Source organism: Trichosurus vulpecula, chromosome 1 (genome assembly GCF_011100635.1).
Source record: "Trichosurus vulpecula isolate mTriVul1 chromosome 1, mTriVul1.pri, whole genome shotgun sequence".
Taxonomy (NCBI): Eukaryota; Metazoa; Chordata; class Mammalia; order Diprotodontia; family Phalangeridae; genus Trichosurus; species Trichosurus vulpecula.
In genome coordinates, this window is record NC_050573.1 from 432,253,448 (window position 1) to 432,273,090 (window position 19,643).

General features: G+C 36.4%; 1 protein-coding gene across 3 annotated transcripts in view; it reads left to right on the forward strand.

Moving 5' to 3' along the window:
• SREK1 (splicing regulatory glutamic acid and lysine rich protein 1) overlaps nucleotides 1-19,643 on the forward strand; it is a 49,187-nt gene that overhangs the window by 16,052 nt on the left and 13,492 nt on the right. For 2 of the 3 annotated variants that reach the window (XM_036762203.1, XM_036762204.1), the window contains exons 3-9: nucleotides 1,396-1,511; nucleotides 8,104-8,268; nucleotides 8,402-8,580; nucleotides 12,497-12,627; nucleotides 13,460-13,574; nucleotides 16,651-16,770; nucleotides 18,166-18,492. In XM_036762203.1, coding sequence (XP_036618098.1) covers nucleotides 1,396-1,511; nucleotides 8,104-8,268; nucleotides 8,402-8,580; nucleotides 12,497-12,627; nucleotides 13,460-13,574; nucleotides 16,651-16,770; nucleotides 18,166-18,492 — 1,153 coding nt within the window. Of the gene's footprint in view, nucleotides 1-986; nucleotides 1,111-1,395; nucleotides 1,512-8,103; nucleotides 8,269-8,401; nucleotides 8,581-12,496; nucleotides 12,628-13,459; nucleotides 13,575-16,650; nucleotides 16,771-18,165; nucleotides 18,493-19,643 lie in introns of those variants that run through there. The other variant, XM_036762210.1, reaches the window with a different exon arrangement.

Below are 19,643 nucleotides of genomic sequence, written 5' to 3' on the forward strand. Positions count from 1 at the left end.
ATTTTGAGTAGAATTATTCCTATTAAAACCCAGCATGGTGCTTTTGAAAATTTGTTACACCAGTTACTTTTCACCCTGGGTTGGTTTTATATACTCTGAATTAAGAGTCACTCAAAGCTTATAATGGAGTTAAGTACATATCCACTCTGTGCCACCATGGGTATGAATAGTTTACAGACTTTTTAAGTCTTAGTTTCAGACTTTTAAAGTGAAATAATTTTTGGGTTAGCAGTTTTATTCAGTAAAATGAACAACATTGAATTAGATGGAATACAGTATCATAAATGAATCATTGTCCTTAAATTGTGATTGGTTTTAGACATTTGCTAGATATTGATTAAAAGGAAGTTTCGAGTTTTAAAACCAAGTTATTGAGGTTTTTTCCCTCCCCTCTAAATTTATAGGAAATTAGTTTTTACTTCTGTTATTGATAGTACTTCTTGGGGCTATTTGTAACAAGACACAGCTGTCCCTTTTCAAGCAAGTGTAGTTTAAATTAGTTTTAAATATACAAGCATTAAGGGATTACTTGAGGGTCAGATACATTTTCTTGTTTAATTACTCCACTTCCATAGTTATGAGCAAAATTATTCAAGGGGAACATCTAGAAATTGATTCTCTGAGGCATCTCAATATGTCACAGAAGTCATGTTTGTATTAGTAAATGTATGAGGACACCTCCCTCCCATGCCCTCCATTTAAATTAAAGTTGACAAAATATCATGTATGGAACACTTTTTCCCCCTCCTAATTACTTGAAGTAAACAGGGAGTCTATCTGGGCATCATCAGTATTGTTTGCATCACAGGGAGTTTCAGTGATAGGAAAGGGGCATTGGTTTAGGAACAGATTTCAATTCGCACATTTGTTTTCTTTTTTTTCTTTTTTTTTTCTTTTTTTTACTAATTTGGTTATTTGCCATTTCTGGGGATTAAACTTTAAAAAATGTTCTTCTTTTCTGTATCTGATGTTCTGTGTGCTATTAGTGATGCAGCCAACACGAACGGTTGTCATGTGTAACACAACTTTCGATCACCGCGAAAACACCGTCCTGGGAAAGCGTCCATGCTTGATATCGTTTGGTTCATGAACATTAAGTTTCCAGTACAGGTGACCCATAGCTCAAAGTGTTAAATAATTGTCTACATTGTTCAGTTTTTAAAATAATATTCCATTAATGAGATTGCTAGTCTTTGAAGTTTTGATCACTTTTATTTTTCCTAGTAGAGCAGGGTAAAGGAAAGACTTAAGTTCTTATTTATTTCTTTTTAAGGATCTGATAGATAGATTCATTTATTATTATTATTTTTTAAGTGCAAGGGTAATTGTAAAATCATAGACTAAAGTTTATGTGGTGTTTCTGCTCTCTGTAATGTGTGGAACTTGCCTCTCCAGGTAAAATTCCAGAAGAATCCAAAGCCCTTTCTTTACTGGCTCCTGCTCCAACTATGACAAGTCTGATGCCTGGTGCAGGATTGCTTCCTATACCAACTCCAAATCCTTTGACTACAGTAAGTAGTATTAATCCTCTTAGGATTTTGAGCTGATGAAACTATTTATAAATGATTTAATGGCTCAAATGTGTAAATAGCCAACTTTGACTTATTAAAAAAAATTGTCTTTCAGTCAAACATTTTTTTAAATGCAAATTTGAAAGATATACTATCAGTAAGTTCTCCTGTTGAAATTTTCTTTTCTTCTTTCTTAATATCTGAGCAGAATGCTCTCAGGATTATCCATTATTGAAGCATCTAAATAATACTGAAAACTATTACTTTAAATGTTCATTCATTAGAAAATCAAGTAATAATTTATGACACTTTCATAGTAAGAACCTAAGTTTCATAGCATGGAATGGAAATTCTGGTTGGTTGAATTTTCTGGTTAAATAGAGTCTCCACTCTTCATCTTCTCCTCTCCCCTTTTTCTTCCATCCAGTTAGCGAGATATCGTCTAAATTTATTTAAACTTTCCCCTCCCCCCCCAAAGGCAACAAGTTGGAAATGATTAAAACACCATACCTTAGGTATACTTTTTCCCCAAAAAGCTACAGAATGAAATCATTTATGACTCCATGTAGATCAGTAGAGATTTTTCTGATTTAAGCTTGAGGGGAAAAAGATGGGATTTGTCCTTTTGTCTTTGCTTGTTAATCCTTCTACCTGTCACCTTCTGGTTTTGAAAGGAGCAAAGTTTTTCATATTTAGATCCCAGGCATATATACTTGTTTTGATTTCTGACCTAGGAATCTGGGTAGGTCCGCCTTTCTCTTTGAACATGTGACTCGGGCTTTATACAAGTGGTTCTAATGCCCTTTGGTTACCAGGCATGATAACAAAAGCAAAGAGATCTCTTTCCTTCCATTTTAACCCCAGTCATGGTCAGACTACCTCTTTCAGCTCTTTCCTTCCCCATACAGCATTGGTCCAAGTCCTCTGTTGTAGTCATAACTCTGAAGTGTAACCACATTTTGTAATAAAATTTAAATATGAGATCATAGTTTAGAAAGGAAGCTTAGACCCTGCTGGATGATCTCCATAATAATTTTGGGACGATTGGAGACTGGGTTGTATTTTGCTACAATGGAATTTCAAGTCTGAGAAAATTATCAAGGTTTAGGAACTTTTTGTATATTCTGTGTGAGATTGATTTCTTAAAATAACTTATATCTCCTTAAATCACTGTATTTATTATAGTAAAAAGAATAACAGTTTCTGGTTAGACCATATCCAAAGTAATGTCTTCAGGATTGATGGATATTGATAAACTAGAGAATATCCAGAGGAGGGCAGTCCAGATAGTGAAAGATCTTGCATACGATATGAGGATTAGTTGAAGAAATTAGGAGAGTCAGCATAGTATAGTGGAGAACCTTGGCTCTGGTTTCAGAGGACCTGAGTTCAAATTCTGCTTTAGATGCTTATATGTTCTAGGACCACGGGCAGCACACTCAGCCTAAATTTCATAATCTGTAAAATGAGAGGATTGAACAAAATGATGTCTAGGTACCTGTCGATTTAAATTTTGAATTTGGAATGTTTGGCCTGGAAAATACTGAGAATGTGGTTAATGTCTTCCAGGTATTTGAAGGGCTGTCATAAAGGTGGAATTATACTTGCTCTGTGTGGCCTCATAGAAGAGAATCAGGAACAATAGGTAGAAAATGCAAAAGGAGGAAGTTAGGCTTTTATGTTAGGAAAAGCTGAACGGAGCTATCTAAAAGTGAGGCCTATTGCCTTAGAGGTAGGTTCCTTCTCAATAGAAGCCTTTAAAGAGAGGCTGGTTGCTACTTGTTGGGTATGTTATAGTAGGGGTTGGATTTTCTTTTTGGGTATGGGTTGAAGTATAATTACATATTGACTATAATGAAGTCTTTTACAATTCTGTAATTCTCAGACCTGTGTTCATATCTTGGATCTTCTTCTTAGTTAACAAGTCACTTAACACCACTGAGCCTGTTTTTACCTCAGTAAAATGAGTGATTGGGTTGAATTAGATGATCACTAAGAAATGTTCCAACTCAAATTCTATGATCTTTTAAAAACCTTACCAATTCTTAAGGGTCACTTTCTTTCTTTCTTAAAATTCATATATTCATTTATTTATTTTTAGTTTTCAGCATTCACTTGTATAAGATTTTGAGTTCCAAAATTCTTTCCCTCTTTTCCCCTCCTCCCCAAGATGGCATGCAATCTGATATAGACTATACATATACAATCATATTAAACATGTTTCCACATTAGTCATGTTATGAAAGAAGAATCATAAAAAAAAAGGTAAAAACCACTAGAAAGAAAAAAAAAGAGAGAAAATAGTGTGCTTCAATTTGCATTCAGACTCCATAGTTCTTTCTTTGGCTGTGGATAGCATTTTCCATCAAGAGTCTTGTGGAATTGTCTTAAATCATTTTATTGCTGAGAAGAGCCAGGTCTATCAGAGTTGGTCACTGCACACTCTCCTCGTTCTGCTCACTTCACTCAGCATCAGTTCATGTCTTTCCAGGTTTTTCTGAAATCCACCTGCGCATTTTTTATAGAATAATAGTATTCCATTACATTCATATACCACAACTTGTTCAGCCATTCCTCAATTGATGGGCATCCCCTCAGTTTCCAATTCTTGGTCACCACAAAAAGAGTGCTACAAATATATATGTGTGTGTGTGTGTGTGTGTGTGTGTGTGTATGTATGTATGCATGCATATACATATGTATACATAGTACATACAGGTTTTTTATCCTTTTAAAAAAATCTCTTTGGGATACAGACTTAGTAGTGATATTGCTGGGTCAAAGGCTATGCATACTTTTATAGTCCTTTGGACATAGTTCCAAATTACTCTCCAGAATGGTTGAATCATTTCACAACTCCACCAACAATGTATTAGTGTTCCAATTTTCCCACATCTTCAGTATTTATCATTTTCCTGTTTTGTCATGTTAGCCAATCTTATAGGTGTGAGATGATATCTCAGGCTTGTTTTAATATGCATTTATCTAATCAATAGTGATTTAGAGCATTTTTTCATATGACTATAGATAAGTTTAATTTCTTCATCTGAAAACTCCCTGTTTATATCCTTTGATTAAAGGTCACTTTGTGAATTCAAATCACAGTTTGCCCATCATATAAAATATATAAGACAGTGGGAGTAATCTAGGGTGGAAGTTGAGTTGAAATGGCTAATTATTGAATTGAGGTTGGAGCAAGTGTAAATGGCTTGAGAAAGTGCTGAAGGGTAGAGGGAATGGAGGTCTCTTCCGCTTCTACTCAGGAACTGATGAATGAAGCTAGAGAAAATCCCACAATTGTGTTGACTGCATATTCATGTTATCCAACCACAATTGGGCCCTTGTGGGAACAAAGAAGTGAAGTTTTTTAGGAAAGTAAGAGGCAATTTCCTCAGCCTCAGAGGAAGAAGGAGAAGATAAGGAGGCTTTAAGAACAAAGGAAGGTTTGGAATTATTTCTGAGGGAGTGAGATAGGGAATGAATCAAGGAAAAATTAAATCCTGTATTATCATCTCCCACTCTCTCCTCTTTACCCCCAGTCTTTGATAAAAGAATAGACCTTATCTTTACCAAGGAAAACCCCTCTATGTATACATACACTTTATCCCAGTCCTGTCTGTCTTCTTCAGCTAGTTGTAGCCTCAGTAATCCTTCTCCAAAATTTAACCTTTCCCTCTTAGATGCTTCCTTCCCTTATCAAATATGCTTGTCTTCTCCGTATCTTTAAAAAGCCTTCCCTATATCCAACCATCCCCTTAAGTTATTGTCCTATATCTCTCCTTCACTTCTCAGCCTAACTCTTCGAAAAAGTTGTCTACACTCACTGTCCCACTTTGTTTCCTCCAACTCATTCTTTATCCTTTTGCAGTCTGACTTTCATCCTCATCACTTGACTGAAAGTGCTCTCTCCCAAGTTACCAATGACCTCTTAATTGTCAGATCCAATGGCCTTTGACAGTGCTGACCACTTTCTCTTCCTGGGTAATCCTTTGTCTCTTGGTTTTTATGATGCTATTCTCCCCTGGTTCACCTCCTACCTGTCTGACCATTCCTTAGGGTCTCCTTTGCTGGCTCATTTGTTCACATCACACCCCCTATAGCTCATGCCCTGTAGGGGTAGGTATTCCTCAACGTTTGAGTCCTGGGTCTTATACAATTCAGTTATATTCTTTAGTTATCATCTCTATGCAGATGACTAGATCCTACATCTCCTAAGTCTACACATCCTGCTCCTGTCTCTCCCTTATCTTTGGCCCCTTGTCACAGACTGCATATTGGACATTTCCAGCTGGATGTCCTGAAACTCAGCATGTCTAAAACTCAATTCATTATCATTCCTCTAAACTCTCCCCTCTTCCAAATTTTTCTGTTTTGATTGGAGTTCCACTATCTTATCTAGTGTCTCAGATTTGTAATCTTGGCATCCTGTGTTCATTATTTTCCACTACTGTATGTAAACTACTTACTAGTTCTACAATTTTTTTTGAATCTGATGCACATAGCTGTTAACTTAGTTCAGGCCCTCATTACCTCTTGACTTCAGCAGCCTCCTAATTAATTTCCTTGTCCTAAGTTTCTTCCCATTCCACTTCATTCTACATATAACTGCCAGAGTGATTTTCCTTAAGTACGGATCCGAATTCATCACTTTCTTATTCAGTCAACTCCATTGGCTCCCTTTTTGCCCTAGTGTTAAACATAAACTCCCTCTTTTTTTTTGCTTTTTAAAGCCATAATGCACCCTGCTCCCAAAGTACTTTTCCAGCTTCATTTGTCATTACTCTTCCTCTTGCACTCTGCATGCCCACTAACCTGGTGTTCTTTCTATCCCTTACTGTATGCCATGTCCCATGAGCACACCTTCGTACTCTCCATTCCACATGACCTAAATATGTCCTCCCTCCTTAACTTCTGCCTCATGGATGCTCACATGATTGTTCTAATGGAGTCTTCCCTGATCCCCGCTAACTGATAGTACACTTCCCACTAAATTACATTGTATTTAACCACTTTGTGTAGTCTTATTTGTGCTGTACGGTTTTTCATATTTGTTTTCTTTCCAGTAGAATACGTTTATTGCATAGGCACAGCTTGATTCCTTGTATTTGTATCCCCTGTGTCTACCATAGTGCCTTTTGCACACGGTAGGTGTTTTTATAAATAATTGTTGGTTGGTTGATAGGTTTTTTTTTAAAGTGTGTGAAGCCCTAACAAGCTGTCAGTAATGAGAAAAATAGTAAATAATAGACATATTTACCTTTTAAAAACACTATTATATTGTGAACAGATTCGGTTCTTTCTAACTTCTCTATTTCTGTCAAGGGCACTACCACCCTTCCAGTCATCCACGTTCTCAAAATATGGGCCATCCTAGACTCTGATGTCCAATCAGTTGCCAAATCTACCTTGCCAATGTCTCTTACTTCTGTTGCCTTCTCTTCTCTCACATCAACATAGGTATCCTAGTCCAGGCTCTCATCCCTCTCACCTGATCTCATATCAGTCTCCAATCCCTTTTGTTAAGTTTCTCTCTTCTACTATCTCTCCTTTCACACAAACTATCAAATTGATATTTCCAAAGTCTGACTGTGTCATACAGCCTGCTCCTTCCAGCCATCTTCATGCCCTGCCTCCTTGCATTTCACCAGGCCAGAAGTGGGAAACCTGTGGATTTGTTCTGTTAAAGTTTGGATTTAGTCAAAGGGCCACCCTTGAAGACCTTGAGGGCCACATGTGGCCTTGAGGCCATAGGTTACTCACCCCTGGACCAGGCTCTTCAGCACCTAATCTAGGGTCCTACTTGCTTCTAACTCATAAGAGTTCTCCATAACTAGACTCTTCTGAGGATCAGAAAGGCTCATATTAGGTGATGAATTTTTCTGCTGAGCTCTTGGTAGAGAGGCCAAGAGGCCTTAGAGACTCTACTAAGGTAGCTCTCAAAAATAATAAGTAGGAGATAATTTTTGATTTTCATTGGTGGGGGGAATATACACACCAGCAAAGTCATAAGTAATTATTTTATTGGAGAAGTCTCATATTGTGATTCTCCTAATTGACCACAAGTATTTATTCAACAATATTTGTGCACTAAAGTTAAGACGTCTTGGTGTTGCTCACTTTTTTCTAGCATAAGGAAATATTCCAAGATCAAATAGAAAATCTTCTCTTTGACATTTAAAACATGGCCCCTTTCAGGCTTTTTACTCTTTACAACCCTCCATGTATTCTGTGGTTCAGTTAGATCTGCCTACTTAATAGTTCTTCATGCAGGATTCTTTGTCTTTGTATTATGTTCTGTGTGTCTCCACTACTCTCCTCCCTCTAGTGCCTCATTTCCCTGCCTTCTTTTAGACTCAGCTCAAATTCCACCTTTACCAGAAAATCTTTTCCAACTCTCTTTGCTACTTATGCCATCCCTTTGAGTTTCTCTTCCATTTATATTGTATATATCTTTAATATATGCTATTTGCACAGTCTCCCCACTAGAGTATGAGCAACTTGAAGACAAAAACTTTTCTTTGTATCCTCATCACTTGTCGACTCACATTTAATAATAAAAACATATGTGCTTTTCTTTCTTTTTTTTAAATAGCTTAGTGTCTCACTTAGCAGCTTGGGAGCTATACCAGCAGCAGCACTAGACCCCAACCTTGCAACACTCGGAGAGATACCACAGCCACCACTTATGGGAAATGTGGATCCTTCCAAAATTGATGAGATTAGAAGGACTGTCTACGTTGGAAACTTGAATTCCCAGGTAATAAATTAAAGAAGAAACTGAATAGTTTTCTTTTTTTTCTTCATGACCATTTTACTTTAATTGCCATTGGTTGATGTCTATCTGATTCTTTAGATCACAGATTTATTATGATTTATTTGTATCTTTTTAGACTACCACAGCTGATCAGCTACTTGAATTTTTTAAACAAGTTGGAGAAGTGAAGTTTGTTCGTATGGCAGGTGATGAGACTCAGCCAACTCGATTTGCTTTTGTGGAATTTGCAGATCAGAACTCTGTACCACGAGCTCTTGCTTTTAATGGAGTGATGTTTGGAGACAGGCCACTGAAGTAAGAAATTCTAAAAAAAGAAATTGTAATGGTCTTGGAAAAATTAATTATTACTCTTGGTTTTGTTAAATGCGTGCCTTTTTCTAGCAATTGACATTTAAGGGGGAATGAAACTTATATTTACTTGTTACACACTCCTGCTAACTTTTCTGTTTCTGCCAAAGGCACAACACCCTTTCAGTCATCCAGGTTCTCAAAATAGGGGTCATCCTAGACTTTGATGTCCAGTCAGTTGCCAAGTCTGTGTTGCCATTGTTTATATTACAGACCTTATTTAGTGTTAACATGGAAATACTGACCACACACAGCATTTTCATCACATTTTACAGATATTTTTTGTGTCCTACTATTAAGAAAGCATATGAGCCATTTGGGAGGCCTGGGGGAATCATTTAAGATTACTTCTAGGACCTTGGCTAAATTCAATTGCTTTGGAGTGCATAAAAGAGGTACAATATCAAGTAATTGTTGCCGTTCAGTTGTTTCAGTCGCGTCTGACTCTTTGTGACCCCATTTGGAGTTTTCTTGGCAAAGATACTGGAGTGATTTGCATTTTCCTTTCTTCAGCTTATTTTATAGATGAGGAAACTGAGGCAAACAGGGTTAAGTGACTTGCTTAGCGTCACGTATCTAGTAAGTGTCTGAGGCCAGATTTGAACTCAGGAAGGTGAGTCTTGCTGACTCTAGGCCCAGCACTCTATCCACTCTGCCTCCTGGTTGCATATCAGGTAATTACAGGAGTTTTTTTAGGTCAAATTTAACAGTTTGTATCACAAGCAGATGATAACTGTCTTATTCACTGTCACTTAGGTTATTCAGACCAAAAGTTATTACACATATTATTGAATTGCTTAGGTGCTTGCTTAATTATCCATTTGTCCCAGTTCCTGCTAGATTAACAGATAAATAGTTGGTGCTACTGGATCTGTTCAGTCAAGGCACTGTGCCAGCTGCTGGGGTTATAAATATAAAGGTGAGACAGTACCTGCCCTTGAAGAATTTACATTCTGATAGGGAGTGCAACATGTTCACGGATAAATACAAAATATGAATGAATGAAAAAACATTTATCAGGTGTTTATTATGTACCAGATTCTCTGCTCTACAAGTATAAAAAGACTTTCTGCCCTCGAGGGCAGCACATTGGAAGGAGGGACATTTTGGAGTGGCAAGTCATAGGGATGGTGAATGGAACCATAGGGCCTATGATTACCCATGTCCTTAACAGAAATAACAGTGTCCTTTTGATTATTGATCCATGAGGTAGAGGTGGAAAGGGAGGGCAGGGCAGAGCAATCAGGTACAAGAAGATGGCTAGAGAGCAGCATTTAGTATGGTGGCTCTGAGTCTACTTACGGAGAACTCTTATGAGTTAGGAGCAAGTAGGACCGTAGATTAGGGGCTGAAGAGCCTGGTCCAGGGGTGAGTAACCTATGGCCTCAAGGCCACATGTGGCCCTCTAGGTCTTCAAGGGTAGCCCTTTGACTAAATCCAAACTTAACAGAAGAAATCCGCGGGTTTCCCACCTCTGGCCTGGTGAAATGCAAGGAGTCAGGGCATGAAGATGGCTGGAAGGAGCAGGCTCAGTAGTTGAAGGAAGGAGGGCATATTCGGGGGAACATGGAAAGGCCTTGGTGTCAGCACTTGAGCTGTAATTTAAAGGGACCTGGGGATTATGAGTCAAAAAATAAAAGAGGAGTGCCTTGCAAGCATGGAGGACTGCCTATGAAAAGGCATGGAGGTGGTAGATGGAATGATGCATACATAGGAACAGCAAATGGGTAGCAACTTTAATTGGAATGTAGATTATATGACCAGAGGAATGTACAGTCAGCCTATAAAGATAGGCTGGAGATTGATTATGAAGGTCTTTAAATACCAAAGGGGAGTTTGTGCTTTATCTTAAAGGCACTGGGGAACTACTGAAGCCTTTTGAGTTGCTGTATGACGTATTCAGACCTCAGCTGTGGAAATATCAATTTGATAGTTTGTGTGAAAGGAGAGATAGTAGAAGAGAGAGACTTAACAAAGGGATTGGAGACTAATATGAGGTCAGGTGAGAGGGATGAGAGCCTGGACTAGGATACCTATGTTGATGTGAGAGAAGAGAAGGCAACAGAAGTGAGAGACATTGGCAAGGTAGATTTGGCAACTGATTGGACATCAGAGTCTAGGATGGCCCATATTTTGAGAACGTGGATGACTGGAAGGGTGGTAGTGCCCTTGACAGAAATAGAGAAGTTAGAGGAGTGTTTAGGGGAAAAGACAATGACTTCTGATTCTGACATGCTGGGTTTGAGATTCTTATGGGACATCCAGGTGGAAGATGTCTGTAGGCAGTTGAAAATTCAGGTCTAGAACTCATGAGAGAGCTGTGGCCTGGATATGTAGATTTGGAAGTTCTGGATAGAGAAGATATTTGAATCTGTGAGACCCAATGAGCTCAATCAAATGACCATTTATTAAGCAACTTCTGTGTGCCAAAATTGTGCACACTAAGAGAAGATGGAGAAAGAATAGGGCTCAGGGAAGAGCCCTGGAATATGTCTAGGCATAGAGTGTGGGACATTGATGATGAACCTGCAGAAGAGATTGAGAAGATCAGTCTGACAATTCTGAAGAGTGTGACTGTTAAAGATAGAATGTTTGAAGGCAAATAGTGTGAAATAAGATTAGAAGATTTGAGCCAGATTTTTAGTGTTACTGATGTTAGGAATAGGTGTTTGTTATTTATTCTACTGGCAGTGAGGAACTGCTGTTATTTTTGAACAGGGGTGTGATGTGTTTTGAACTCAACATTAGAAAGGTTAGTTTGGTGGCTTTATGGAGGATGGGTTAGGGGAGATGAGAGGTAGAGATATGAGTTGGGGGTTATTATACAGGATGTTCCTAAAGTCTGGACACATAGGCAAAAATGCATATTTTCAAGAAATGAATAAAATTTTCAGCAGCATTGAGTTGGAATATTAACAAATAACATCTTCAGTATGATTTCCATCATTTGTGATGCAAAGGTTGATGCACTTTGCAAGATTCACGTGAACTTGATGCAGTAACTCCACCTTGCAGTCAATTTTAGCACATTTCACTCTTTATGCGTTCAGTCAAGTGTGTTGCATCTGTGATTTTCATTGAGTACACCTTCTCCTTTAGCATATCCCAGAAAAAGAAGTCAAGAGGGCTAAGGTCTGTTAATATTCCAATTAAATAAACTGTTGAAAATTTCACCTTTGCCTATGTGTCCAGACTTTAGAGACACCCTGTAGTACTGATGAGCAGTAATGAGGGTTTGTACTAAGGGTGGTGGCACTATGACTGGAGAGGAGAGGGTGGATGTGAGAGACTGTGAAAGGGTAGGACCAAGAGGAGTTGGTAATGGACTGGATTTGGGGATTGGGGAAAGGGCAAATCAGGTAATTGAAGTTTGTGAATATAGATGACTGAGAGCATGGTGGTTCAACAGAAGGAGGGAAGTTGGGAGGAGAGGGGCAGATTTGAGGGGAAGTAAAAATGCTGTTTTCCATAGTAAGGGAGTTTCTCTTAGGAGAATTCTAACTGAAGGTCTGTTTATTAGGTGTTCTGACCTTTCAAAGTTTTTCAGAGCTGATTGTGTACAAGAGGGTGTAGGAAAAAAGCCAAATCTTAAACTCTAGGATCAAAACCAGTTCATCTTTATATTGACTTAACATTTGTAGTTCACTATCCCCATCCTTTAAAACTGTGTAGATCTTTTCATCATTCTGGCTTCATCAACAACAAGTGACTGAACAAAGATGACTTATATTAGTTGGGTGTTAGAAGGGTTTGGTTGTATTATTTATTGGGCTTAAGTATTTTTTGTTGTGTATGTGTACCACATAAAAAGTAGTTTGTTTTGTGTTTTTAAGTGTGTACGTTCTGATATTTTTAAATTTAGAATAAATCATTCCAACAATGCAATAGTAAAGCCCCCTGAGATGACTCCTCAGGCTGCTGCTAAGGAACTAGAAGAAGTTATGAAGAGAGTGCGAGAAGCGCAGTCATTTATCTCAGCAGCTATTGAACCAGGTAGGTTCATTGAATGGTTACTTAGCTTATATGTCAGAAGTGGTAGAATCTTAGAGCTGAAAGGGACCTTAGAAGTCTAAAGCCTTCGTGTAGGTGAGGAAATTGATACTCAGTGACATGGTTTTCAGGATCAGTTACTTTTAATGAATGTTATTTTTTCTCTTCAGCATTAAGGTACATAAAACTAGTAAAGTTAGTGCTCGCTAAATAGTTGGTTTAAAACAATATTAAAGAAGTTATTTTGAAGTTACAAAAGGTAAATGTTTTTACACCTGTTTGTCATTAAGCAGATTAACATTCTTTCAAATTTAAACTGAAAATATAGAGCATAATAGTCAACGATCCTGACAGACTCAGGTATTTAATCTTATTAAGAAAAACACTACCCATTTTAAAACCTGTGCTCTGCTAACTGGGGGGGGGGAGGGGGAAGCATTCTGAAAATGTTCAATTTGAACATATTTTCAAATGCTCTGCAAATTGTGTCTCCTACTGTAGCAAAAGAAAAAAACATCAGAAAAGGCTTCAGCATTCCTTTTGAGATAGTGAAATTGACATGTTGTAATCATGTGCATTATGGCAGCATCAGATCATTCCTTATGCACAGCTGTTTATAATCATCTGGTTTATATGTACTGCTGCAGGATGGCTGCACTCAACGAGTATATGCAATGACTTTCTTGGATGTTTCTGAAGGATAATTGCAAAGAAGGAGGATGTACAGAGAGTAGGCCCCTTGCATTATGTGTGGTACATTCCACTTGTGTCTGAGTATTAACTGGGATCTTTAGTTGTTCTGAGCTTACACTGCAAAGTGGTTTTTTCCTCTCAGAGTCTGGAAAGAGCAATGAAAGAAAAGGAGGCAGATCTCGTTCCCATACTCGTTCAAAATCCAGGTCTAGCTCAAAATCACATTCTAGAAGGAAAAGATCACCATCAAAACACAGGTGAGAAGAATTTCAGTTCTAAATTTAAAACTCAGGTTATTTTGGTCCAAGTATCAAAGTTGAACAGTCTAAATACTCAGATTGATGTTCAGATGCCATTTAATTATTGTAGCTACTACTGCGGTTAACAGATAAAATTGTACCTGTATTTATTTTACTCTAATTCTAAACTAATATTACTTTTTAAAGTTTTAATTAAAGTGGGCAATTTTAAAGCACAATTTTCCTTGCAAGAGATCATAGTGGTTTCTCTTAATTTCAGTCAGCCACTTAAGTCTATTTCCTTTTGAAAATGGAGCCACATTAAGTAAGGAAATGTGAAAATGCAGCCCCGAGGATGCTTTTGTGAATGTAAATAGATGACTCATTTTCAAAACCGCCTTCTCTGTTCTGAATGAGAAGTAATTTAAAATGAATGATATGGTTTAAATTGTTTGATCTAAACCTAGCCTAAGTGATAAATACTGTTATTTTATATCTTGAGGTGGGTCGTGTCATAGAAATTAAAAGAACATAACTATTATATAACAAAGGGAAAAATTGTGAGAACACCTTCTAAAATTCAGTAGCTCAATTTTCTCTTTTGTTAAGGAAGGAGATAGAGAATGAGTTCCTTTTGGAATTTCTACTGCCTTCCCATCTTGCCCCCTTTCTTTTTTTTTTTTTTTTTTTTTTTTTGAGTTCCAAATTCTATCTATTTCTTCCTCCCATCTCTTGCCCCTGAAACAGGTAAGCAATCTGATATAGGTTATACATGTGCAATCATGTAGGACATAATTTCCACATTAGTCATTTTGTGGAAGAAAACTCAACCAGAAAAAAAAGAAGGTGAAAAATAGTATGCTTTGGTCTGTATTCAGACTCCCATCAATTTTTTCTTTGAAAGTGGGATAGCATTTTTTGTCATGAGTTCTTTGGGATTTTCTTGGGTCATTGTATTGCTGAGAATAGCTAAATCACTCGCAGTTGTTAATCATATAGTATTGCATTTACTGTGTACAATGTTTTTCTGGTTCTGCTCACTTCACTTTGTATCAGTTCACGTACTTTCTTTTCTTTTAAGTCCTGTTTTTTGTTTTTGTTTTTGCCTTTGTTCTCTTTGTCTTTCACACAGCAGGCATTTCTGAATTGCTTATTGCATTGGGTAGGAATTGTTCTTACTATTTTCTTTTTTCCAATTAACAAAAAAATTTCTTTCTTGCTCCTTCTCTCTGCTCCCTACTCCCAATGGGCAGGGGATGGGGTGGGGGTGTGGAGGATTGAGATCCCTGTAACAAGTATGCATAGATAGTCAAGCAAAACAAATACCACATTGGCCATTTCTAAAAGGTATATGTCTCAGTTCTATTCTCTGAGTCCATCTGTTCTTAATATTTTCTTTTACACTGCTATTACAGTATGAAACCATGGTTTCTTTTTCCTACCACCTGCTGGGAAATACATCTTTAAAGGTTTTCTGAGTTTTTCTGTAGCAACAGAATGCCACCCTTTCACTTAGACTCTTAAAGGAAAGACAGCAGAAGTGATAGGGTCAAACGGGGCAGCATACTTTTCCCCTCTGTCCTAAAACTGCCATAATTGCTCTCATCCTAGAACAGCACTGTGGGGATGAGATGAGATGTTAGGACCTAGTAAGCGGCAGGGTTAATTACAACCTGTTAAGAAGTTGTTAGGAACTTGTCTTTATTTAAACATTAACTTTTCAGTAATGTTTAGAGGGCTTACTTTTAAAATACATGTAAATCTCACTATGATTTTCCTTTATTGTCTCTAGATGAAATTATTCTTGATTTTAGCTTTTTTGAAGCTAATCAGAAAATTATAGTATTTACCTGTTACTTTGTTGCTAAGTAGAGAGATGTTTAAATAATTTCTTTCTAACCAGAAAATGCAGTGGCTGTTCTTTAAAAAAAAGTCATGTTAAAGGATTTTTATATTAAAATATTCATTAGAAGCAAAGATAACTTAAGGGGGACTTTCGTCTTTGAAATTAGTTATCTTTTAAATTTTGTTGATGCCTTTCATTTTATTAATATCAGAGTCATTTGACAAGGACTAAGTTAGAACCAATTAGTCAAATTTAAGATGTAGTAAAAAAAATACTTTAAATGATTAATTTTTTTTGAGGTTTTCATAAATAGGTTTAACATTCAGTGACATGTAAATTGAATGAAATACATATCTAGTCTGCTTCCTTGTGATTTTCAAGGATAATTGCAAACTAACCAAAAGCTACAGCTCTGTCTTAATGCCTATTATCACAGTATTAGTAGTTACTGGTAGCTGGAACTTCAAAAGAAATCAACATGGTGGACAGTTGTTAGTAATAACATGAAAATAGCCTTGGAATAATTTGTTTTAAACGTTAAATATTGATGATGAAGTGATATGAAGACACTCAAAGATTTTTGAAGTCATTTTGACTAACTGGAAAATTTGCACAAATTTTTTTTTTAACTAATTTACCATTAATCAGAGTTCAATTTCAAGTTCACTCAGAAGTCATAAATTAAACATATGAGATATATATTGAATATCAATGTATTTCTGAAAGCATCAACATTTACTGCGTTATATATAATAGCTAAAAATAGTCGACACTACATAGTGATTTAAGGTTTGCAAAGCACTTTACATATTTACCTCGTATGTACTTATATGGAACTGTAGTTTGAAATTTTAAATATCTTCAAAATCATTAATTTTATATAAGATTGAGTAGTAAATTAAACACTGAGATATTGTACTAATAAAATCATCTTTTGCAAACATAGCTTGATTTTTTTCCCTCTCTTTAAATTCTTAATTGTAAAACTTCAGAAAAAAATTTTAAGTCAAAGGTTTTATTTAAATTTATAGCTTTATTTTAAAAGAACTTTTTAGCCAATTTTTATATTTGTTAAACCAAAGTAATAATCAATGTTTTGTCTATGAGTAGAAAATTTGGCGACAGATATTTCATTTCCTGAGAGTAAATATTTTTTAGGAATAAGGAGAGTAATAGAAGCTTCCTTTCCCAACTGCTTGAGTTGCCATGAATTGGGTCCAAGTATCATCTGGTATTTTTTCACTGTAGGAGCAGATCCCATAACAGGTCACGTTCGAGACAAAAAGATAGGCGTAGATCCAAGAGTCCCTACAAAAAACGTTCTAAGTCTAAGGAGAGACGGAAGTCAAGGACTCGTTCACGGTCACGGTGAGTATAGAGGAAATTGCGAATCACATTTTATTTTCTAGAAGGTATATGATAGCCTTAATGAATATTTTGAAAAGACTCAATTTACTTAAACTTTATAAGGTTACGTTAGGCAGATTTTGAGTAATAAAAAATTACATGAAATCCTTCTATTACATTTTTAATTAATAGCCTCCTTTAAAAAAAAAAGAAAAGTTTTGGGGCAGCTAGGTGGCGCAGTGAGTCAGGAGGACCTGAGTTCAAATGCAGCCTCAGACACTTGACACATGTACTAGCTGTGTGACCTTGGGCAAGTCACTTAACCCCAATTGCCCTGCCCAGCCCCCGCCCCCCCCAAAAGTTTCTATTGCTGTCTTGTTTTTTGCATCATTATAGTTTTCCTTAGAATTCACCCCAGTCCTCCTCCCAGAGAAACATCTCATATAGCAAACTAATAGACTCTTGACTGAAATTAGTCTTGTTTTTTTTCCTTAAGTGAAAATTGAAATAGCAATTCCACACTAAAATTGCATTTACCTTTTCTGCTACCAACAAGAATATGTGTTCTCTGGCTTATAAATGGGTTTACACCGATGGCATTGGGCCTTAGTTAGTTTTCCTTGACCACATGATTTTACCACATAATAAATTGTATAATTAAAAATAGTAACAAGCTTTCTTGTCCTTTTTGAAGTGAAACACAAGTATTCATTTTGATAAGTTTGGATACCTAGGTTTGATATAGATTGCAGTGATTGATTTGGCCTTGATTATTTTGTTAGCTCTATCTGCTCCCACCCACAAAATAGCCCCCAGGTAACAAAACAGCTTTTTAATGTAAGCGCCTGGTATGGCCAGTCATCCTTCTTGAGATCATTGCCCCAAGCACACATGCTCATTCTCTCTCCCTCCCCTTTGTGTTTGTCCTGGCCAGATCTCATTTCCTCACCAGGATCTTAGGGTCAAGTACTTTTAAATAAAATGACATTCTTTAGATTGATCTTCTGTAAATAGGCAGTTCCCACTCAGCACATACTACTTGCTCATCTGTTGTCTTTATTAAGCTTGATAATTAATTCACATTGAAAATCCCTATTTCTCCCCAAGGTTTGAGATTCTATTCCAAAAAACATCCCCTGTCCAAAAGTCCTTATCCTATTTTAACTTAATTCGGTGTCACTCAAGAGACTGCCAAAATTGTCTCCTGCCAAACTTAGTTTTTGTTCAGTAGTTTTCTAGAGTCATGGATTATGTTGCATTTTAATAATTATTGCATGTCCAGTTACGTAATATTGTAGGTCAATTATTGACTTTTTTTTTTATTAGTCTGGTTAGAGGAGGGAGTACCAGGTACCTTTTGTTAGGCATTTCTGTGGTGATTTTTCTTTCTTTTCTGCTTTTTTTTTTTAATAACAGGGACAAGAAAAAAGAAAAAGAAAATCGAGAAAAGATCAAAGAAAAAGAAAGACTGAGAGAAAAAGAAAGGGATAGAGACAGAGAAAGGGAAAAGGAACGGAGTAAAAATAAAGAAAGAGATCGAGAAAAGGACAGAGAGAGAGATCGGGAAAAAGATCAAGAAAAAGAGCAGGAAAAGGAGCGAGACAAAGAAAAGGAGCAGGACAGAGAGAGAGAACGAGAAAAGGACAGAGCCAGAGAGATAGATGAAAAAAGAAAGAAGGATAAGAAATCCAGAACACCTCCCAGAAGTTATAATGCATCAAGAAGATCTCGTAGTTCCAGCAGGTTTGCTAATATTTAAAATTTTTGCTGGGATTTTTCTCAGTTGTGTTGATGCCAATTGAAACATAATTTTTACTTCAGGAGAATGGAGTTAATTCTGCACAAGTAGAAAACAGTAGTATAAATTTAATTCCAAAAAAGAATCTCAGAAAAGTGGCCTCTTTTACTGTTTATTCTTTGATGAGATCTATAGTAGCAGATAATCCTACCTCTGTGGTATATTTAGACCAATGAAAGAGGTAATTTAAACAAATTAGTTTTAGAGTCTTAACTGCTCTATGAAAATTTGTTCTTACTACTTATTTTTATTAGACATAGAATGCAGAGTTGATTTTGTGATGAGATTATTATTGCTTAGATTGCTTTTTCCCCTAAAAAATTGAATGGTATTTGCTTTTCAAAATGGTTTCTGGTATAGATCAAAATAGAATAGATAATTCTGGTCCATCTTCCTCATAAATTTCATAAAGTTATAAAATACTAGAGATAGGAGGAATGTCAGAAGTTCATCTAGTGAAGCCCTGTCATTTTATGGTTGATGCTCTTAGAAGTCAGTTGAATTTTCCATGGATATATTATTAGAATCATAGATAGGATTTTTGAAACTTACTTGGTTATTCAGAATTTCTTTGGGAAGAACCACGTATTATTTCATTATGTTGCTTTTGCCCTTTGAGCATTAAGGCATCATTTACTTAAAAAAATTTTTTTCCAATCACATGTAAAAATGATATTTAACGTCTGTTTTTTAAAATTAAATTCCAAAATCTTTCCTTCTCTCCTTTCCCTACCCTCTCCCTGAAAAGGCAAGCAATTTGATATAGACTATACATGTGCAGTCATGCAAAATGTATTTCCATATTAGCCATGTTGTGAAAGAAAATACAGACCAAAAAAAAATCCAAAACCAAGAAAAAGAAAGTAAAACAAAAATATGCTTCAATCTACATTCAGACTGTCAGTTCTTCTCTAGAGGTGAAAAGCATTTTTCATCATAGGTCCTTCAAAATTGTCTTGGATTATTGTATTGCTGAGAACAGCTAAGTCATTCACAGTTGATCAGTCGTGCAATATTTGTTACTGTGTATATTATTCTCCTGGTTCTGCTCACTTCACATTGTATCAGTTCATGTAAGTCTTTTCTGAAAATCCTG